Raw genomic sequence first — 24,380 nt, forward strand, 5'->3', positions numbered from 1 at the left:
CTCTTGCCTTACCCTATTGGATTAATAAATATTGTAAGACTCCAGCTATCTGCCTCCTGTGTCTGCATCTGGGTCTCGTCTTGTGTCATGATAAATATAGTTTATATTTGCAGATTCTTCAAAGTAGCCACCCTTTGTCTTGATGACAGCTTTGCACACTCTTGGCATTCTCTCACCCAGCTTCACCTGGAATGCTTTTCCAACAGTCTTGAAGGAGTTCCCACATATTCTGAGCACTTGAAGGCTGCTTTTCCTTCACTCTGCGGTCCGACTCATCTCAAACCATCTCAATTTGGTTGAGGTCGGGGGACTGTGGAGGCCAGGTCATCTGATGCAGCACTCCATCACTATAAGTATTGGTAAAATAGACCTTACACAACCTAGAGGTGTGTTGGGTCATTGTCCTGTTGAAAAACAAATAATAATCCCACTAAGCCCAAACCAGATGGGATGGTGTGTTGCTGCAGAATGCTGCGGTAGCCATGCTGGTTAAGTGTTCCTTGAATTCTAAATAAATCACAGACAGTGTCACCAGCAACGCACCCGCACACCATAACACCACCTCCTTTACAGAGATTATCGGTTCACCCACACCACTTCTCACAAAGACACGGCAGTTGGTAACAAAAATCTTCAATTTGGACTAAAGACCAAAGGACAAATTTCCACAGGTCTAATGTCCATTGCTCGTGTTTCTTGGCCCAAGTAAGATTCTTCTTATTGGTGTCCTTTAGTAGTGGTTTGTTTGCAGGAATTCAACTATGAAGGCCTGATTCTCCTCTGAACAGTTGGTGTTGAAATGTTTCTGTTACTTGAACTCTGTGAAGAATTTATCTGGGCTCTAGGTCTTCCTTTCCTGTGGCAGTCCTCATGAGAGCCAGTTTCATCATAGCGCTTTATGGTTTTTGCGACTACACTTGAAGAACAAAAGTTGTTGAAATGTTCCGTATTGACTGACCTTCATGTCTTAAAGTAATGATGGACTGTTGTTTCTCTTTGCTTATTTGAGCTGTTCTTGCCATAATATGGACTTGGTCTTTTACCAGAATAGGGCTATTTTCTGTATACCCCTCCTACCTTGTCACAACACAACTGATTGGCTCAAACACATTAAGAAGGAAAGAAATTCCACAAATTTGAAGAAGGCACACCTGTTAATTGAAATGCATTCCAGCTACCTCATGAAGCTGGTTGAGAGAATTCCAAGAGTGTGCAACACTGTCATCAAGGAGGCTTCTCAATGGAAGCTTCTCTAATGTCAAACATGTAAAGTGTGGTGTACCAAAGGTCAGCTCCCTGCTCTCTACTCTTTAAATGTTTTACCAATGACCTGCCACTGGCATTAAACAAAGCATGTGTGTCCATGTATGCTGACAATTCAATCATATATGCATCAGCAACCACAGCTAATGAAGTCACTGAAACCCTTAAAGAGTTGCAGTCTGTTTTGGAATGAGCGGCCAGTAATAAACCGGTCTTGAACATTCCTTAAGTTCTAGACCTCAGCTGAATCTGGTAATGAATGGTGTGGCTGTTGAACAAGTTTAGGAGACTAAATTACTTGGCGTTAATTTAGATTGTAAACTGTCATGGTCAAAACATATAAATTCAATGGTTGTAAAGATGGTGAGAGGTCTGGCCGTAATAAAGAGATGCTCTGTTTTTTTGACACCACACTCCAAAAAGCAAGTCCTGCAGACTATAGTTTTGTCTAATCTTGATAATTGTCCAGTCGTGTGGTCCAGTGCTGCAAGGAAAGAGCTAGTTAAGCTGCAGCTGTCCCAGAACAGAGCGGCACGTTTTGCTCTTCATTGGAATCAGAGGGCTGATATAAATGCTATGCATACCAGTCTCACTTGGCTAAGAGTTGAGGAGAGACTGACTGCATCACTTCTTCTTTTTATAAGAAACATTAATGTGTTGAAAATCCCAAATTGTTTGCATAGTCAACTGACACACAGCTCTGACACACACTTATCCCAACAGACATGCCACCAGGGGTCTTTTCACAGTCCCCAAATCCAGAACAAATTCAAGAAAGTGTACAGTAGAGACCTAATTGCAAGGAACTTTCTTCCATCTCATATTGCTCAAATAAACAGCAAACCTGGTTTTAATAAACAGATAAACCAACACCTCGTGGCACAACGCCTCTCCCCTATTTGACCTAGATAGTTTGTGTGTATGCATTCATATGGAGGCTACGTGTGCATTTAATTTTTTTTAATCTAGTTCTGTCTTTGAGCTGTTCTTGTCTATTGATGTTCTGTATTATGTCATTCTGTATTATGTGTCATGTTTTGTGTGGACCCCAGGAAGAGTAGCTGCTGCTTTTGCAACATCTGATGGGGATCCTAATAAAATACCAAAAGGCAAAAGGTGGCTTTTTGAAGAATCTCAAATATAAACTATATTTTGATTTGTTTAACACTTTTTCGGTTACTACATGTGTCATTTCATAGTTTTGATGACTTCACTATTACTCTACAATGTAGAAAATAGTAAAAATAAAGAAAAACCCTTGAATGAGTAGGTGTTCTTAAACTTTTGACCGGTAGTGTATATACAGTGCCTTGCGAAAGTATTCGGCCCCCTTGAACTTTGCGACCTTTTGCCACATTTCAGGCTTCAAACATAAAGATACAAAACTGTATTTTTTTGTGAAGAATCAACAACAAGTGGGACACAATCATGAAGTGGAACGACATTTATTGGATATTTCAAACTTTTTTAACAAATCAAAAACTGAAAAATTGGGCGTGCAAAATTATTCAGCCCCCTTAAGTTAATACTTTGTAGTGCCACCTTTTGCTGCGATTACAGCTGTAAGTCGCTTGGGGTATGTCTCTATCAGTTTTGCACATCGAGAGACTGACATTTTTTCCCATTCCTCCTTGCAAAACAGCTCGAGCTCAGTGAGGTTGGATGGAGAGCATTTGTGAACAGCAGCTTTCAGTTCTTTCCACAGATTCTCGATTGGATTCAGGTCTGGACTTTGACTTGGCCATTCTAACACCTGGATATGTTTATTTTTGAACCATTCCATTGTAGATTTTGCTTTATGTTTTGGATCATTGTCTTGTTGGAAGACAAATCTCCGTCCCAGTCTCAGGTCTTTTGCAGACTCCATCAGGTTTTCTTCCAAAATGGTCCTGTATTTGGCTCCATCCATATTCCCATCAATTTTAACCATCTTCCCTGGCCCTGCTGAAGAAAAGCAGGCCCAAACCATGATGCTGCCACCACCATGTTTGACAGTGGGGATGGTGTGTTCAGTGTGATGAGCTGTGTTGCTTTTACGCCAAACATAACGTTTTGCATTGTTGCCAAAAAGTTCAATTTTGGTTTCATCTGACCAGAGCACCTTCTTCCACATGTTTGGTGTGTCTCCCAGGTGGCTTGTGGCAAACTTTAAACGACACTTTTTATGGATATCTTTAAGAAATGGCTTTCTTCTTGCCACTCTTCCATAAAGGCCAGATTTGTGCAATATACGACTGATTGTTGTCCTATGGACAGAGTCTCCCACCTCAGCTGTAGATCTCTGCAGTTCATCCAGAGTGATCATGGGCCTCTTGGCTGCATCTCTGATCAGTCTTCTCCTTGTATGAGCTGAAAGTTTAGAGGGACGGCCAGGTCATGGTAGATTTGCAGTGGTCTGATACTCCTTCCATTTCAATATTATCGCTTGCACAGTGCTCCTTGGGATGTTTAAAGCTTGGGAAATCTTTTTGTATCCAAATCCGGCTTTAAACTTCTTCACAACAGTATCTTGGACCTGCCTGGTGTGTTCCTTGTTCTTCATGATGCTCTCTGCGCTTTTAACGGACCTCTGAGAATATCACAGTGCAGGTGCATTTATACGGAGACTTGATTACACACAGGTGGATTGTATTTATCATCATTAGTCATTTAGGTCAACATTGGATTATTCAGAGATCCTCACTGAACTTCTGGAGAGAGTTTGCTGCACTGAAAGAAAAGGGGCTGAATAATTTTGCACGCACAATTTTTCAGTTTTTGATTTGTTAAAAAAGTTTGAAATATCCAATAAATGTCGTTCCACTTCATGATTGTGTCCCACTTGTTGTTGATTCTTCACAAAAAAAATACAGTTTTATATCTTTATGTTTGAAGCCTGAAATGTGGCAAAAGGTCGCAAAGTTCAAGGGGGCCAAATACTTTCGCAAGGCACTGTATTTGCAAACAAATGTATGGGGGATTGGAAGTGATGCAGACAATTACATTGATGGAAGCTACAATCTATCTGCAATATTAAAGATGATCTAACCCCTAAATTTAGAAAATGTTGTTTCTGACATTTTTGGACTACTAAACAATCATTGATTTAGAACCAAGGAGAGTTACCGCAAGTCGCAAACAAAACAGTCCTATAACTGTGAGGTAAGTTTCAAACAAGCCTTTCCATTGCTCCCAGGGAATGTCAGGATCGCCTGGGTGAAGCAGAAATGAGTCTGGAGGAGGCAGAGAGATTGTGGGAATGACAGGTGGATGAAGAATGATACTTAGTTTTCTAGAAACGACTCTGATTTATTGGCCACAACTCGAAGATCCTCACATTCGTTAACTAGCATAACAACAGCTGTTTAGCCAAGGTACAGTGGCTCCAGTAGAACATCTACGGTGAGTCAAAAGGAACACAACAATAACTCCCAGGGGCTACATAACAATGTTATATTCAATGGTTGCCTCAAGTTTGCATGTGGTGGCCTTATCGGTATCTGCTTTTAGCCAACTTGTTCAACTATATCATTGTCGATGATAGTCAGAGGAGTTTGCTACTGTACATACAGATCTGAGACCAGACTACAGCAACAGAGAACCAACACAACGATATTTTCCGAGGATGACGTTAGATTGCACTCACTTTTTATCAACAGACTCTCGAAAACCATGAGCCATTTACGTGTTTATATATTTTAACAATGCCATTTGTGAAACCCATTAAGATGAATTAAAACTTTGTGAAATTTGACTTTACTCGTAAAAACACTATTGTTCAAAAGCTATGCTTGGGATATGGATAAAATGTGACAAATTCCGTCAGAGTAAATATGGTTTAATAAATGAATTAGCTTCATAAATAATGTCTGTAATGACATTTTAGGGGACAATAAGCCTGAGCGTTGTCAGGAAATAGTTGATGTATGAGTTTCATGCCTCAGCGGTTCCTCAAAATGAATAGGCTTGGGAAGATAGCTGGGGCCAGCAACCAGCCTATTTCCTAGAATTATCTACTTGTTGTCAATTTGCACAGTGGAATTACACATGCAAATTGAACTGCCTGCACAAACACCACTTGGAGATGATAAAAACAAATTAACAAAGGCTATAGAAGGAAGATTTATTTCACTGGCTAACCCAGGTCAAGCAATACATGTATTTGATGATTGTGTGTACCCAATTTTGGTGTAATTATATCAGCAAATTATTCTTTGTAATCTTATAATTTTCCCACAACCTTCTCCTTACACACAAAATTAGCTTCCTCCGCATCCTTGCAGAAAACAATTCTTCTTAATACCCTGTCGGATAACACTGCATAATCAGATTTGCGCCTCATATTTTTCAGTTTTAGATACAACGTTCAAAGTGGCTGACTGCTATGTGTGGAAGGTCAAAGGTTAGGTGATAAAGTATAACTGACTGGCTAACGGCACACACACGGATCCATATAGGGTAAGTCAGAATATGAAAATATATATAATCGCCTCTTAACATCATCCCTCATCTTTGGCAGGAAATGATGAATCCCTGGACCTCCACGTTTGCTATTAGATATCTCATTTACTTTGTACACACAGTGCTAATCTGCACTAATGAATTCTGCCACCCCAAGCCAGATCGAGATTACTTAAAATTATTACCACTTCCACAGATATGCCTTTCCTCATTTGAGGCTCAATTTGGTGAGCTCGCAAAAACAGTCTGTCACACTAAGATACTAATAATTAGGGGTTTAAGATGATTAGTTTATCTCTCTGCACTTACAGTACTGCTGCCTCTTATCCACCATGGCCAAAACTTAATAAGAGACTCCAAGTTTAAAACAGCCAACTCCAAATTACCAAGAAATTACGGAAATAATGAGCTGGAGTACATGCCAAGGAGAGAGAGAGACAGCTCAGAGAGACAATAATTCAACTGTGAAATAGAACACAAAGTCTGGTAATCAATACAAAATAATTCAAGCTTCTACTGCCACCATGTTATTAAATAATATTTACCCTGACTTTGTGGTTCCTCGTTTACCCTGCTTTTTTCCATTGCATTGTCACATAAGTAATTCAATGGGTAATAATTCTGAGTGAGTGATAGCAGCTAATGGTAGCATATTTAAGGGGATAACATAGAGATTTCACATTTTTCAGAATGACATTTTAATATACTAGGATAGCATAAGCCCTATCACCCTGGTTTATTTTGCATATTACATTTCTATTTAAAGTGGAGTAGAGAATATTTCCCACAAAGGGCGCAGGGAGGTCAAGGAGATTACTGAATCATTCACCTTTGTTTTGATTGAGGGTCACCTTTAAGGAAGATCTGGGTCAGTAGTTGTGACTTTCACCCTGTTATGCATATTTGGACATCTCTAAACAATAATGTTCGCTGTCTAGCAATCAATATAGTCCAGAGAGAATATGCACACATTTATTGTTGTCAGCCACATCCTTCCATACAATTGAAACAAACATCGTAGGCAACATTTTTCATATAGACATAATTCATGTAGATTATTGGTTTGGCAATCACTTGCAACTAAAAAAGACTGATGTGATTTACTGAATTAGCAATTTAAGGGTAGATGTTCCTTTGCCAATGCCAAGGGCTATACAAGATTTGCATGCTAATCATTCTAATGATAATGCAATGCCTTCAGCTGTTTGAATAAATTGTGAACCATTGGTCACAAAATAGAATACTTATCTTCCTGAGAACATGGCATAAATAACAGATTTACTTGCCAGTTGTAACAAGCCACTTATCTACGATTACTAACACTGTATAACTTCCTTGGCGATACTGTTGGCTGAATCTAAATTATTTTTACCTGAATTTCTAGATCGGGAAAGCCAAATAGTTATTACCCTTATTGGCAAACCAGTGAGTGTAGCTTATGCTTTTGTTAAAAAGTCAAAAATCGTAATAGAATAAACCTAGTGTCTTAAACATAGTGTAGGCTGCTGCAACTCGCTGTTGGCTGGGCTCCCCGCTTGTGCCATCAAACCCCTGCAACTTATCCAGAACGCTGCAGCCCGCCTGGTGTTCAACCTTCCCAAGTTCTCCCACGTCACCCTGCTCTTCCAGTCGAAGCTCGCATCCACAACAAGACCATGGTACTTGTCTACGGAGCAGCAAGAGGAACTGTCCCTCCCTACTTTCAGGCTATGGTCAAACCCTACGCTCCAACCCGAGCACTCCTTTCCGCCACCTCTGGTCTCTCAGCCCAGTCGAAGCTCTTCTCTGTCCTGGCACCCCAATGGTGGAACCAGCTTCCCCCTAAATCTAGGACAGCAGAGTCCTTGCCCATCTTCAGAAAACATCTGAAACCCTGACTCTTCACCCTATCATCTGCACCCTCCCCCCAATAAATAAATAAATAAATGAGGCTTTTTGTGAACTAACACTCACACTTTCCTTTTTTCCAACTTACTAGCTCTGACTTTGCTGACAGATATTGAGGAAAATGTACTTACTATGACTGTGATATGTGGTTGTCCAACCTTGCTATCTTAATTTGAATCCACTAACTGTAAATCACTTTGGATATGAGCGTCTGCTAAACTACTTGTAAAATGTTTTATGTACTGGCCTTTTGAAAAACACAATAGCAGCAAATGTCTTTTAAAATCATGGAATACCAACACATTTATGGTGGTTGTCGTCTTTTAAAACTAATCATGGAATACCAACACATTTATGGTGGTTATCTCCCTATAATTGTTTTAATTCTGAGAGGGACAATCGTTCAACATCTCAGCAATAATCTGAGTTGCGCAGCGCGACTGTAATAAAGACGACCTGAAACGCAACCATCGGCTTTAGTGCAGCGATAGAACAGTTTTCATTGGTAGAGACTATATTGTTTTTCCCAATCGGAGTAGTTGTTTTGCAAGAGTCACAATGTCCACCAGGAAGTGAAAATGTTTACAACGCTTCAAGTAGTTTTCGATGCATTTTTAAAATATCAGTTTGACTAACACGTTTTATAAACCGAGTTGCTGTTGATTTGCCATTCTCAAGATGTATAGCGGACTTTTACCGAAAGGTCTGAGCGATGCAGAAATTAGTTCAGATGATGAGGACGATCAAGGACAAAGTGTAGTTGCAAATCAAGAAAAAACGTTAGCCTCAAACAAATGTCGTGCAGTTGGACTTTCGCGTGGTCTTAAGGAAAACGTTGGGACACTTGTAGACACAAGTTCTTCCCATATACAGCCCGTCGTAGAACATGACAAGTCGTTGGACTGCTTACCCGGGGTTTCCGAGGAGAAGTGGCAAGTATGTCACACATGTTATGCTTCATAGTCAGGTGTTGCATATCAAGCTAACGTTAGCTAGCTAGCGATGTTGCCTATATACTCTATAGCATCCCCTACTACTTTTGGATAGGCAGTCCATAAATGATGAAACCTGCATGGAAAACAATAACGTGTTATAACAAAATGGCTGCATTGCTTGGCTATACCACTTATTCCCGTTTCCCAGGATCAGCGCCACTTTCAAAAAGCAAGTCCAATGTGGATAAGCTACTCATCTTTGTAAAGCTACATTGTATGTTTTTCTACCATATACACATTACACACAATTCATGCTGAAAGGGAGATTTTCATGGTTCGGGTAAATGCTTTTGTTGCATACATTGTTGTTGCTTAAATGAATGGTTACACTTCATGTTCTTTTAGAGATTTAAAGAGCTACAGAAGAAAAAAGATGAGATTAAGAAGATGAAGCTCCCCAAAAAAAGACAGCGGGGAAAACGACGACATAAGAAAGGTCAATTGCACTTCTTTTTAACCACACAGCCACTGAAAAGATAACGATCTTTGCCCTGGTCAGATGTAACCGACTTGACCTATCCCAGGAATAATGGAAATAGGAAAAGAAGAGGGTTCATCCTGTGTCCAAATTCTAAGTGTCACATGACCCTAACGTTAGTGTTTTTGTTAAAGTGCTGTGTTCCTTTGTCCTTGTTAAATAAAAAAAATGGTATTATAATTGAGTTAGTCTTTTGCCTATAAAAGCTGAACTGGAATGGATCTGAGTGGAACATAATTAGATAATATACAATTCCATTGAAAGTTACTGAAAGAAATAGTCAGCCAGTCTACCTCTTTTCACTGTTTTGGATATGATCACAGTGTATGTTAATATTTCTGAGGTCATGAGTTATGACACAATACGACGGACTGTAAAATTGGGTGATTTTTGGATTTTACAAGATTAATTTCTTTGTGTTTCATGTCACTAAACAGATGATGAATCAGGGACTAAGAACATGGAATCAAACAATGAAAGGTAACGTAGACCTAAATGTATCACAAAATCTGTTCAAACATAGTTCTATACAGTATTCCACTAACTACTAAAGAGTCTTCAAAGGCTTTGTCCCGATTTTCCACCATTCTCCCAAAAGTGCGCATTAGAGCTTGCACACTTTCTTGCACGGAAACTCCCTCCAGCCAATGCTTAGGCTACACCAATCCTATGCTTTAAATCCATGACAGGGAGTGTCCAAGTGCACACTTATGGAAAAGGGTGGAGAATCGGGACATAGCCTTGTTGTTGGTGTAGGCCTAACTGAAAGCCTATTCTACCCAGGCATTCCAAAAATTTGATTGGTACTTAGCACCCATTTATAGCCTTAACATATGCTGTAGTCTTCTTCTGAACCGATAATAAACATGAACACTCTTTCTTCTTCGCCAGAGAGCCTCAAGCTGAGCATGACAAGCATTGGGATGGGCTGACGCAGTACTTTGGCATCAATGATAGATTTCAACCCCCTGCCTGTTACAAGCCTGCTCCCAAGGTAAAAATAAAGTCTGCCTGTGTCTAATGCCATCAAGTTATGGCAAAAGCATTGAACATGTTCTGTCTTTCCATATCCATGCGTGTGTAACTTCTTATTGTTTTATTAAATATGACAGGCGGCTTAAGAGGTTTCTAGACTCAAACCTGACATTGTGTAAAATATAAAAGATTGTGTTACGTTTTAATGATGAGATTACCTTAATCTTGACATTGGGATGATTCTCCATTCCACTTTTTTTTGGTTGAGATTAAAGTAAGATGTAGATTTGCTCTAGAGAGAAGTGTCTGTACTGAATGACTATACAGATACCTGACAGCTCCTGCTCACAGTGTTACTGTATGTGGAAAGCTCAGAGTGCACTCAGTACATGCACAATAACATAGGCTACTCAACGTGTGAGAGGCTAATTGTCAGACCCATGGATCTAGCCTACATGGATATGACTCCAGTCTACATAGCATTAGCCTACATTTTGATGAAAAGGTGTATAGAAAATGGCATCACAGACACTTGCCTGCTTTTGTTTTAGTGTCTCTCAGCCTTGCGTCTTTGTGAAGGAAAGTGCATGTGAATAGCTGTTTGTGTGTGCTAATAATAACCCTAATAAGAAACTCTTGGACAAATGAGTTAATTTCTTACTTGAATCCATTTAGAAATACATCTGTGTACTTGATAAATCTGGTGTAATAGAACAAGAAAGAGACATACATATTTTGATATGTAAATTGTCGTGCAAGCAAAATAATATATATATACTGCTCAAAAAAATAAAGGGAACACTAAAATAACACATCCTAGATCTGAATGAATGAAATATTCTTATTAAATACTTTTTTTCTTTACATAGTTGAATGTGCTGACAACAAAATCACACACTAATTATCAATGGAAATCAAATTGATCAGCCCATGAAGGTCTGGATTTGGAGTCACACTCAAAATGAAAGTGGAAAACCACACTACAGGCTGATCCAACTTTGATGTAATGTCCTTAAAACAAGTCAAAATGAGGCCCAGTAGTGTGTGTGGCCTCCACGTGCCTGTATGACCTCCCTACAACTCCTGGGCATGCTCCTGATGAGGTGGCGGATAGTCTCCTGAGGGATCTCCTCCAAGACCTGGACTAAAGCATATGCCAACTCCTGGACAGTCTGTGCTCAATTGGATTCAGGTCTGGGGAACGGGCAGGCCAGTCCATAGCATCAATGCCTTCCACTTGCAGGAACTGCTGACACATTCCAGCCACATGAGGTCTAGCATTGTCTTGCATTAGGAGGAACCCAGGGCCAACCGCACCAGCATATGGTTTCACAAGGGGTCTGAGGATCTCATCTCGGTTACCTAATGGCAGTCAGGCTACCTCTGGCGAGCACATGAAGGGCTGTGCGGCCCCCACACCATGACTGACCCACCGCCAAACCGGTCATGCTGGAGGATGTTGCAGGCAGCAGAACGTTCTCCACGGCGTCTCCAGACTGTCATGTCTGTCACGTGCTCAGTGTGAACCTGCTTTCATCTGTGAAGAGCACAGGGCGCCAGTGGCGAATTTGCCAATCTTGGTGTTCTCTGGCAAATGCCAAACGTCCTGCACGGTGTTGGGCTGTAAGCACAACAGCCACCTGTGGATGTCGGGCCCTCATACCACCCTCATGGAGTCTGTTTCTGACCGTTTGAGCAGACATATGCACATTTGTGGCCTGCTGGAGGTCATTTTGCAGGGCTCTGGCAGTGCTCCTCCTGCTCCTCCTTGCACAAAGGCGGAGGTAGCGGTCCTGCTGCTGGGTTGTTGCCCTCCTACGGCCTCCTCCACGTCTCCTGATGTACTGGCCTGTCTCCTGGTAGCGCCTCCATGCTCTGGACACTACGCTGACAGACACAGCAAACCTTCTTGCCTCAGCTCGCATTGATGTGCCATCCTGGATGAGCTGCACTACCTGAGCCACTTGTGTGGGTTGTAGACTCCGTCTCATGCTACCACTAGAGTGAAAGGACCTCCAGCATTCAAAAGTGACCAAAACATCAGCCAGGAAGCATAGGAACTGAGAAGTGGTCTGCGGTTATCACCTGCAGAACCACTCCTTTATTGGAGGTGTCTTGCTAATTGCCTATAATTTCCACCTGTTGTCTATTCCATTTGCACAACAGCATGTGACATTTATTGTCAATCAGTGTTGCTTCCTAAGTGGACAGTTTGATTTCACAGAAGTGTGATTGACTTGGAGTTACATTGTGTTGTTTAAGTGTTCCCTTTATTTTTTTGAGCAGTGTATAATAGTGTATACTCTGCCCTAATTCAATTGGAAGTTCTCGTAATGCTTATTTGGAGTGTTATTTAAATTCTGTTTATCTGAAAGAACCATCAAATGTAGTTTTTGCTCTGTTTTTGCAGCAAAAACGGTTTACTTTGAATGGATATGATATATTTAACAAGAAGCTCAATTAAACGGAACTTGTGAAGTCAACATAACAAGAAGGCCTTGCTCCTTCATTTTCAAACATTCTCATTAGTGATCAATGTCATTTACATATTGACATTACATAAAAAAATGTTAGGCCTAAGTAAATTACACGCTAGACATTTAGAATCTATTTGGGTCTTTCTATAAACTACGGTACCAGTGAGAATTTCCTGCGGTGGACAACTTGTTACAGCTGTTAGTAAGTCATTGATAATAATCTGCAAAAAATGTCATGTGATTACATTAAGATATAGGGGAACATAGCCATGTTCAATCAAATTCATGCTGGTTTGACCAATCGGAATCTATGCTTCAGGACTGTTTTGATCACGCGGACTGGGAAATGTTCCGGGTTGCCTCTGAATAGTGTCAACACACTGACTCTGTGACTTGGTTCATCAGAAAGTCCATAGAGGATGTTGTTCCTACTGTGATGATTAAAACTAATCCAACCAACGTAAGGCAATCAAAGAGGCAAAACGGCAGTACAGGGACCAAAGTGGAGTCGCAATTCAACGGCTCAGACACAAGACGCATGTGGCAGAGACTCCAGACAATCATGGATTATAAAGGGAAAGCGAGGCCTCCCGAGTGGCGCAGTGGTCTAAGGCACTGCATTACAGTGCTAGCTGTGCCACTAGAGATCCTGGTTCAAGTCCATGCTCTGTCGCAGCCGGCCACGACTGGGAGACCCATGGGACTGCGCACAATTGGCCCAGCACGGCTCTCGACCTTCGCCTCTCCCGAGTCCGTACGGGAGTTGCAGTGATGGGACAAGACTGTAACTACCAATTGGATACCACGAAAAAGGGGTCAAAAATAAATAAATAAAGTGAAAACCAGCCATGTCGCGGACACCAATGCCTCACTCCTGGACAAGCTAAGCATCTACTTCGCCCACTTCGAGGAAAACAACACTTTAGCCGCTGACGTGGGCCCCCGCCGCTCACGAGGACTGTGTGCTCCCGATCTCCGTGACCGACGTGAGTAAGACATTCAAGCATCTTAACCTTCGCAAGGCTGCAGATCCAAACGGTATCCCAAGCCGCGTCCTCTGAAGTGTGCAGACCACCTGGCTGTAGTGTTTACGGACATATTCAATGTCTCCCTATGCCAGTCTGTTGTCCCCACTTGCTTCAATATGCCCACCATTGTTCCTGTACCCAAGAAAGTACACTTATCTAATGAGCAGTGTCCCGTATAAGGACCATATCACCTTACCCGACACCCTAGACTCAGTACGATTTGCATACTGCCCCAACAGATCCACGGATGACGCAATCACCATTACACTGAACACTTCTCAATTCAATCAACATTACAGTGCACAGTTCCCTATCCCACCTGGACAAGAGGAACACCTCAGCGTTCAACACCAAGCTCATCACTAAGCACAGGGCCCTGGGTCTGAGCCCCTCCCTGTGCAACTGGGTCCTTGACTTCCTGATGGGCTGACCCCAGGTGGTAAGGGTAGGCAACAACACCTCTGCCATGCTTATCCTCAACACGTGGGCCCCACAGTGGTGCGTGATCAGCTCCCTCCTGTACTCCCTGTTCACCCATGACTGCGTGGCTATGCACGTCTCCAACTCAATCATCAACTTTTCTGATGACACAACAGTGGTAGGCCTGATTACCAACAACGGTGAGACAGCCTACAGGGAGGAGGTGAGAGCCCTGGTGCAGTGGTGCCAGAATAACAACCTCTGCCTCAACATTATCAAGACAAAGGAGATGATTGTGGACTACAGGAAAAGCAGGACCGAGCACTCCCCCATTCTCATCGACGGGGCTGTGGTGGAGCAGGTTGAGAGCTTCAAGTTCCTTGGTGTCCACATCACCAACAAACTAGAATGGTCCAAACACACCAAGACAGTCGTGAAAAGGGCACGACAAAGCCTATTCCCCCTCAGGAAAGTAAAAAGATTTGGCATGGGCCCTCAGTCTCTCAAAAGGTTCTACAGCTGCAACATCGAGAGCATCCTGCCTGACTGGTTGCATCACTGCCTGGTACGGAAACGTCTCGGCCTCCGACTGCAAGGCACTACAGAGGGTAGTACGTATGGCCCAGTACCCCACTGGGGCTAAGCTGGCTGCCATCAAGAACCTCTACACCAGGTGGTGTCAGAGGAAGGTCCTAAAAAATTGTCAAAGATCCCAGTCACCCCAGTCATAGACTGTTCTCTCTACTACCGCATGGCAAGCGATACCGGAACACCATGTTTAGCACCAAAAGGCTTCTTTAACAGCTTTTACCCCCAAGCCATAAGTTTCCTGAACAGGTAATCAAATGGCTACCCGGACTATTTGCATCCCGCCCCCCCCAACCCGTTTTACGCTGCTGCTACTCTCTGTTATTATCTATGCATAGTCACTTTAACTATACATTCATGCACATACTACCTCAATTAGCCCGACTAACCGGCACATTGGCTACCCGGACTATCTGCTTTGTGTCCCACCACACGCCAACCCCTCTTACGCTACTGTTACTTTCTGTTTATCATATATGCATAGTCACTTTAACTATACATTCATGTACATACTACCTCAACTGGGCCGACCAACCAGTGCTCCCGCACATTGGCTACCCGGACTATCTGCATTGTGTCCCACCACACGCCAACCCCTCTTACGCTACTGCTACCCTCTGTTTATCATATATGCATATTCACTTTAACCATACCTACATGTACATACTACCTCAATTAGCCCGACTAACCGGTGCCTGTATATAGGCTTGCTACTGTTATAGCCTCACTAGTGTATATAGCCTCACTAATGTATATAGCCTTGCTACTATATATAGCCTCGCTACTGTTATTTCTCACTGTCTTTTTACTGTTGTTTTTATTTCTTTACTTATCTATTGTTCACCTAATACCTATTTTTTTACTTAAAAATTCCACTGTTGGTTAGGGCCTGTAAGTAAGCATTTCACTGTGCCTGTTGTATTCGGCACACACGACAAATAAACTTTGATTTGATTGTGAGTGTTAATATAGTGTGAGTGTGTGTATATGGTTGGTTTATATAGTCTAGTGTTATTTTATTAGGATCCCCATTAGTTGTTGCAAAAGCAGCAGCTACTCTTCCTCAGGTCCTCACAAAACATGAAACGTTACATAATACAGGACATTAATAGACAAGGACAGAACTACTTCTTTTTTTTTTTTTAAAGGCACATGTAGCCTACATATCAGTACATACACACAAACTGTCTAGGTCAAATAGTGAGTGTGCGTAGGGTCAGTGCAGATAGTCAATTAATGGTACCTGAACTATTTAGCAGTCTGGCTTTTTAGCAGTCTTATGGCTTGTGGGTAGAAGCTGTCCCTCGGCCTGTTGGGTTGAGAGCCGATGCTCCGATACTGTTTACTGGACGGTAAAAGAGTGAACAGTCTATGGCTTGGGTGGCTGGAGTGTCTGACACCGCCTGATATAGAGGTCCGGGTGGATGGGAGCTCGGGCCCAGTGATGTACTGGGCTGTCTGCACCACCCTCCGTAGCACCTTGTGGTCAAGGGCGATATATTTTCCATACCAAGCGGTGATGTAGCCAGTCAAGATGTTCTCAATGGTGCAACTGAGGATACGAGAGCCCATGCCAAATCTTTTCAGTCTCTTTACGACCCGCTGTGTGGGTGTATGTGGACTATGTTAGGTATTTAGTGATGTGGACGACCCGCATCACAACAGCCCCGTCGATCTGGATCGTGCTCTCCCCTCTTTCCTCCTATAGTCCACAATCAGCTCCTTGGTCTTACTGACGTTGATGCAGAGGTTGTTGTCCTGTTGGCACACTACTAAGACCAACTCCTACCGCCGTCGTGTCATCAGCAGACTTGATGGTGGTGTTGGAGTCGTGGGTGAACAGGTAGTACAGGAGGGGACTAAGCACACACCCCTGAGGGTCCCCCATGTTGAGGGTCAGCGTGGCGGAGGTGTTGTTGCCTACCCTCACCACCTGGGGCCGGCCTGTCAGAAAGTCCAGGATCCAGTTGCAGATGGAGGGGTTCAGTCCCTGGGTCCCGAGCTTGGAGGGGACTATGGTGTTGGTCGCTGAACAGTAGTCTGTGAACAGTATTCTCAGTTATTTCCCCTCTTGTCCAGGTGGGAGAGGGTTGTGTGAAGTGCAATTAGATTGCGTCATCTGTGGATCTGTTCGGGCAGAATGCGAATTGGAGTGGGTTTAGGGGGTCTTGAACGGTGGTATTGATGTGTGTCATGACCAGCCTTTCAAAGCACTTCATAATTACAGATGTGAGTGCCACAGGGAGATAGCCATTTAGGCAGGTTACCTTGGAGCTCTTGGGAAGAGGGACAATGGTGGTCAGCTTGAAACATGTTGGGATTACAGAGTGGGACAAGGATAGATTGAAAATATCTGTGGAGACATTTGCCAGCTGGTCTGCACATGCTTTGAGAACGTGCCCTGTTATTCCATCAAACCCGGCAGCCTTGTGATTTCTTAACCTGTTTAAATATTTTGCTCACATCGGCCACGGAGCGCTAGATCACACAGTCATCCTTAACAACAGGGGCTTTCACGCAAGTCACAGTGTTAAATTCTTGGAATCGAGCATAAGGCATTTAGCTCGTTTGGTAGTTCTGCATCACAGGGCAACTCATGGCTGGGTTTCCCATTGTAATGCGTTATTGTCTGCAAGCCCTGCCACATACAGTGGGGCAAAAAAGTATTTAGTCAGCCACCAATTGTGCAAGTTCTCCCACTTAAAAAGATGAGAGGCCTGTAATTTTCATCATAGGTACACTTCAACTATGACAGACAAAATGAGAAAAAAAAATCCAGAAAATCACATTGTAGGATTTTTAATGGATTTATTTCCAAATTATGGTGGAAAATACGTATTTGGTCACCTACATACAAGCAGGATTTCTGGCTCTCACAGACCTGTAACTTCTTCTTTAAGAGGCTCCTCTGTCCTCCACTCGTTACCTGTATTAATGGCACCTGTTTGAACTTGTTATCAGTATAAAAGACACCTGTCCACAACCTCAAACAGTCACACTCCAAACTCCACTATGGCCAAGACCAAAGAGCTGTCAAAGGACACCAGAAACAAAATTGTAGACTTACACCAGGCTGGGAAGACTGAATCTGCAATAGGTAAGCAGCTTGGTTTGAAGAAATCAACTGTGGGAGCAATTATTAGGAAATGGAAGACATACAAGACCACTGATGATCTGGGGCTCCACGCAAGATCTCACCCTGTGGGGTCAAAATGATCACAAGAACGGTGAGCAAAAATTCCAGAACCACACGGGGGGACCTAGTGAATGACCTGCAGAGAGCTGGGACCAAAGTAACAAAGCCTACCATCAGTAACACACTACGCCGCCAGGGACTCAAATCCTGCAGTACCAGACGTGTCCTCCTGCTTAAGCCAGTCCAGGCCTGTCTGAAGTTTGCTAGAGAGCATTTGGATGATCCAGAAGAAGATTGGGAGAATGTCATATGGTCAGGTGAAACCAAAATATAACGTTTTGGTAAAAACTCAACTCGTCGTGTTTGGAGGACAAAGAATGCTGAGTTGCATCCAAAGAACACCATACCTACTGTGAAGCATGGGGGTGGAAACATCATGCTTTGGGGCTGTTTTTCTGCAAAGGGACCAGGACGACTGATCCGTGTAAAGGAAAGAATGAATGGGGCCATTTATCGTGAGATTTTGAGTGAAAACCTCCTTCCATCAGCAAGGGCATTGAAGATGAAACGCGGCTGGGTCTTTCAGCATGACAATGATCCCAAACACACCACCGGGGTAACGAAGGAGTGGCTTCGTAAGAAGCATTTCAAGGTCCTGGAGTGGCCTAGTCAGTCTCCAGATCTCAACCCCATAGAAAATCTTTGGAGGGAGTTGAAAGTCCGTGTTGCCCAGCAACAGCCCCAAAACATCACTGCTCTAGAGGAGATCTGCATGGAGGAATGGGCCAAAATACCAGCAACAGTGTGCGAAAACCTTGTGAAGACTTACAGAAAACGTTTGACCTCTGTCATGGCCAACAAAGGGTATATAACAAAGTATTGAGAAACTTTTGTTATTGACCAAATACTTATTTTCCACCATAATTTGCAAATAAATCCATTAAAAATCCTACAATGTGATTTTCTGGATTTTTTTCCCTCATTTTGTCTGTCATAGTTGAAGTGTACCTAGGATGAAAATTACAGGCCTCTCTCATCTTTTTAAGTGGCAGAAATTGCACAATTGGTGGCTTACTAAATACTTTTTTGCCCCACTGTACGTCGAGCGTCGGAACTGATGTAATAGGATATTGTCCTTTCACATTTTTAATGTCTCGTCGGAGGTTGTATTGGGCTTTCTTGTATGTGTCCATGTCCGTGTCCCGTTCCTTGTAAGCCGTTTGTTCTTTAGTCCAGCGCGGATATTGCCTGTAATCCATGGTTTTTGGTTTAGGTACGTTCTTGTAGTCACTGTGGGGACGACATCATCTATTTTTATTTGACCTTTATTTAACTAGGCAAGTCAGTTAAGAACAAATTCTTATTTTCAATGACGGGGGTTATCTGCCTGTTCAGAGGCAGAACGACAGATTTGTACCTTGTCAGCTCGGGTGTTTGAACTTGCAACCTTTCGGTTACTAGTTCAACGCTCTAACCACTAGGGTACCCTGCCGCCCCATGCACTTATTATGGTGTTGAATGCTGAGCTATAGTCGATGAACAGCATTCTTACATAGGTATACCTCTTTTCCAGATGGGATAGGGCAGTGCGATGGCAATATGCATCTTGACATTAGAATGAGGTAACACATTACTTGACATCCAGCGTCATAACCATGTCATAATATATCATAACATCTGACATAATTTGTCATAACCTATCATAATATGGTCATCACTGTCATGGCCCATAAATTTACACCTGTTGTGACATATGTTATTTTATGGCTGGTTATGACACTTACACAGGAGTGTCAATACCCACATGGATTCAAGCGTGTTTTTTCCCTGACAGATGTTTCCTTCCTTTTGTTGTTGTTGTAATACATTCTTTACAGTCATGTTTTTTCCATCACATTTTAAATAACTTGTAGACTCCAACACCATCATTAAGTTTGCTGGCCACACAACAGTGGTATGCCTGATCACCGACAGTGATGAGACAGCCTATAGGAAGGAGGTCAGAGAACTGGCAGTGTGGTGCCAGGACAACAACCTCTCCCTCAATGTGAGCAAGACAAAGGAGCTGATCGTGGACTACAGGAAAAGGCGGGCCGAACAGGTCCCCATTAACACCGACGGGGTTGTAGTGGAGCGGGTAGAGAGTTTCAAGTTCCTTGGTGTCCACATCACCAACGAACTATCATGGTCCAAACGTACCAAGACAGTCGTGAAAAGGGCACAACAAAACCTTTTCCCCCCAGGAGACTGAAAAGTTTTGGCATGGGTCCCCAGATCCTCAAAGGGTTCTACAGCTGCACCATCGAGAGCATCCTGACCGGTTGCATCACCGCCTGGTATGGCAACTGCTCGTCATCTGCTCGCCTCGTAAGGCGCTAAAGAGGGTAGTGTGAATGGCCCAGTACATCACTGGGGCATAGCTTCCTGCCATCCAGGACCTATATAATAGGCGGTGTCAGAGGAAAGCCCATAAAATTGTCAGAGACTCCAGTCACCCAAATCATAGACTGTTTTCTCTGCTGCCGCATGGCAAGCGGTACCAGAGCACCAAGTGTAGGACCAACAGGCTCCTCAACAGCTTCTACCCCTTAGTCATAAGACAGCTGAACAATTAATTAAATTGCTACCAGACAATTTACATTGACCCCCCCTTCCTTTTGTACACTGCTGCTACTCGCTGTTTATTATCTATGCATAGTCACTTCACGCCACCTACATGTACAAATTACCTAACCTGTACCCCCGCACACTGGCTCGGTACCGGTGCCCCCTGTATATAACCTCATTATTGTTATTCTTATTGTGTTACTTTTTTCTTATTACTTTTTATTTTAGTCTACTTGGTAAATATTTTCTTAACTCTTCTTGAACTGCATTGTTGGTTAAGGACTTGTAAGTAAACATTTCACGGTAAAGTCTACACTTGTTGCATTCGGCGCATGTGACAAATAAAGTTTGATTTGATTGGGCTAGTTGCATGTCTGACATCAACGTGTGCGCAATTACAATGGTCATTTAAGATGGTACATTTCAGACAGTTTCATATAACATGGACTACTTGTCAACAGTGTGTTTATGGTATAATGGAATGTTTTGCCTTGTGTGGTAGGTTTTGTGGGTTTTGACACTGTCATAACCAGCCATAAAACCAGCCATATTTTTCACAACCGGTCTAAATATGTGTCATGACAGTGTTATGACCATGTTATGTCAGGTGTTTTGACGTATTATGACATGGTTTTGACCGTGTCATAACGTGTCATGGCGCTGGGTGTCAAGTGTTACCTAGAATGACAAGATAGTAGCCTAGAGGGCATTATTCACAATATGAACTGGTGATCAGGTTATGAAATGACATGACAAATACATTTTGGTGTCCATTTTACTCTACTCCTGCAATTTTAAAGGATATAACTCCTCGTCCTAGGTCTATGCTGTTGTTAGGCAAAGTGATTTGCCAATTTGGCATATTCACTTTTATTCCTGTCAGTACACATGTGGAACTGCATTTATAAAAATAATGTTTTAACCATTTTGAAATGTTGATCCCAATGTCACACATTGAAAACCCGTTTACAACCTATTTTATTTGGAACATGAACATTGCCACTTTGCCTGCAAGTAGACCACTGTAAAGTTGTGGTAGAGGTAGATTTTATTATTTGTTTTTCTGTAATTATTACTATATTGCCATATCATTATTAGGCTCAGCTTGCTGTCTTTGTCCAAATTAATTTGAGGGATGAGTATAAACAACCGGAGTCCTTGAATCATTCGATTGAAGATGCTTCCGAGAGGGCTCCCCCCTAATTTAAAATGGTCTTGCTTTCTTTCATGTGTTCTGTGAAATTATTGACGAAATGATCTTAACTCTACTTCTTTGGATAGTCTCCTTTTTTTTTTGGGAGAACCACCCCTGCCATCAGTAACCAGGGGCATCTTTGCTCCCTCCTCTGCTCCAGCCTGTAATGGAAATGTGTAATTAAAGAGTCACATTTATGTTTGGTAATCTCCAGTAGCATTTTTTGAAGATTTCCCCACTAATATCCAATCAAAAAGGTTTTCATTTGTGAAGGAAAATCTACATATTTGTAGTAATAGCAATCATATTAAAAGTAAGGCCCGGGGGACTTTTTGAAGTTACTCTTTGATTTCCCTCCCCCCCTTTTCTATTTCTAAATCACTACATTTTCCCCTTCTCTCCAGTCCAGCTTAGAAAAGAGCATAGAGAGCGCCATCGCTGAAGGGGACTTTGGGAAGGCGGAGGAGATGAGCGACAGACTCGCCACTCGAGAGGTATGTTGTACCGATAAGAGATCTTTGGGGCGCTCCCGCTGTGACAAATTGAACTAATGGATCCGTGGCCATTTCTTCCTGCCAAGACATAGGGGAACAAAAACACACACAGGCACCCGCAATTGAGAAGTCCTGCAGCCCTTTCCCATTGAGTTAATGGAAAGCCCTCCCCCTTAGTTTTGGAGTTCGACAATGTCAAAAGCACTTTTGGCTCAGTTTTTTAATGAAGGGCTACATTGCTTTCAAGCCAACTGTTAAAACATTCTCAAGGTGCGAGTTTCATACCTTTGAAGTGCACACGTCCCTAAATGCACTGCCTGCAGTTTCGAAACCACTCGTCTTGGCAGGCATCGGGGATCAAGCGGTTTGAAGCTAATTTAGCAGAAAAAGTTGCCCACACACCCATAATTGCGCTTAAGAAGACATCGCTACTACTTTTCATAGTTGCCGATTGCAGTATGTTCAATTGTCACAACTTGAATTGTATTAAGTGAGAGATGTGATGCTCTTATAGAAGCACTGATATTAATGATACTTTTGAAAAACTAGATTTACTTTTGAATTCAGAAAGGATGTTTGGGGAATTTTTTGTTGTTGTTGACACTTCTCTGTTTTCTCAATGACATTTAAATCAGCGTTGAAAAAAGGCGCAAGTTTAAGTTTGTTCCGCCTGAGCGAATCTGACCACAAGTCAGAGACCACTATGATGACACACCAAATGTGGTTGATGGATTGCGGGAAAAGAGCAGGAATGGGCTTTTGTAGGCTACAGTCCAAGCCAATAGTGCGACTGTTGTCGGCATCCAAAGGTTATCCAATTTTAATAAACACTTGGAGGTAAAGGATGACAGCAGTGGTGTAGTTTACAGCAATACAGATATAACTTGTTATTGATATCTACACAGCGCATTGATGTGAATCACACTGCTGCTCTCTCATTTAGCTATTTGCGCCTTACAGATTGTGGTTGTTGTGGATGGCTGTTCACAAATCTCAATGTGTATTTGAACACAATAATGGTTGAATTCAAGAAGTTTAAGCTGCCTATCAAGCTGCCTATCAATATTTTTGTAACTGATGGACAACCTGTGAAAAATGCGCTCTTGCAACAGCTGTATAGTGTGGATCCCAGCCAGTGGAATAAAAGTGGGGCTTTTGTTGTTCAATCTAATTGATACTGATGACAAAATATCCATAGGCCTAAAGGACATGTGCTCAAACTTGCACAAGTTGACTTAAAGGGACAATCTGTAGTCGCTACATCCATTTTTGGAATTATAAATTTTTATATAATAATATATACTACTGTTCAAAAGTTTGGGGTCACTTAGAAATGTCCTTGTTTTTTAAAGAAATGCAAAAAAATGTCCATTAAAATAGCATTGTTAATGTTGTAAATGACTATTGTAGCTTAACACGGCAGATTTTTAATGGAATATCTGCATAGGCGTACAGAGGCCCATTATCAGCAACCATCAATCCTGTGTTCCAATGGCACGTTGTGTTAGCTAATCCAAGTTTATCATTTTAAAAGGCGAAATGATCATCGGAATTGCAATTGTGTTAGCACAGCTGAAAACTGCTGTTCTGATTAAAGAAGCAATAAAACTGGTCTTCTTTAGACTAGTTGAGTATCTGGAGCATCAGCATTTGTGGGTTCGATTACAGGCTCAAAATGGCCAGAAACAAAGACCTTTCTTCTGAAACTCGTCAGTCTATTATTTTTCTGAGAAATGAAGGCTATTCAATGTGAGAAATTTCCAAGAAGCTGAAGATCTCGTACAACGCTGTGTACTTCTCACTTCATCATGGTTACTACATGATTCTATATGTGATATGTCATAGTTTTGATGTCTTCACTATTATTCTACAATGCAGAAAATTGTAAAAATAAAGAAAAATCCTTGAATGAGTAGGTGTCCAAACTTTTGACTGGTAGTGTGTATATATCCATTGATTCTTGAAGAATGTAACTTATAAATTCCTCATGTGCCTAGTTCAACTGTCACACTCCATGAGAACCCAAAATATAAGCTCAATCAGTCCTCCATGACAACAGAGTAGAGCTGGCTAATAAGTCCTTAGATTTAGGGTCATGCTCAGGTAAAACAATTTGGCTAATCTATACTTCCATATTTCCAAGTCCTGTTCTTGAAGATCAAGGTGTATAACATTGATTGGAATGACTAGAATTCTGTTAACTTTGGTTTTTAATGTAAAGATATAATTGAATCTTATTATTATATGTAGTAGAGAGAGAGTGATGGGTTAGGAGAAGCCTACATAACCAACCCATAAAGTAAAATTTAACATCATATGGCCAGCTATGTAAACTTTAACATTGATTTATCCTGCAATAGATGTTGTTCAATTTGTAACATTTCTGTCTTCTAATGC

At 42.0% G+C, this 24,380-nt stretch overlaps 1 protein-coding gene across 1 annotated transcript in view; it reads left to right on the forward strand.

The window, feature by feature from the left end:
* The first annotated feature begins 8,057 nt into the window (after positions 1–8,057).
* The window catches only part of fam204a (family with sequence similarity 204 member A), a 33,256-nt gene continuing 16,933 nt past the window's right edge, over positions 8,058–24,380 (forward strand). The window contains exons 1-5 of the mRNA XM_021607421.2: positions 8,058–8,526; positions 8,931–9,021; positions 9,501–9,543; positions 9,955–10,057; positions 21,894–21,983. Of these exons, the coding sequence (XP_021463096.1) occupies positions 8,269–8,526; positions 8,931–9,021; positions 9,501–9,543; positions 9,955–10,057; positions 21,894–21,983 (585 nt within the window). The 5' untranslated portion in view covers positions 8,058–8,268. The remainder of the gene's footprint in view (positions 8,527–8,930; positions 9,022–9,500; positions 9,544–9,954; positions 10,058–21,893; positions 21,984–24,380) is intronic.

Source organism: Oncorhynchus mykiss, chromosome 1 (genome assembly GCF_013265735.2).
Source record: "Oncorhynchus mykiss isolate Arlee chromosome 1, USDA_OmykA_1.1, whole genome shotgun sequence".
NCBI classification, from domain to species: domain Eukaryota; kingdom Metazoa; phylum Chordata; class Actinopteri; order Salmoniformes; family Salmonidae; genus Oncorhynchus; species Oncorhynchus mykiss.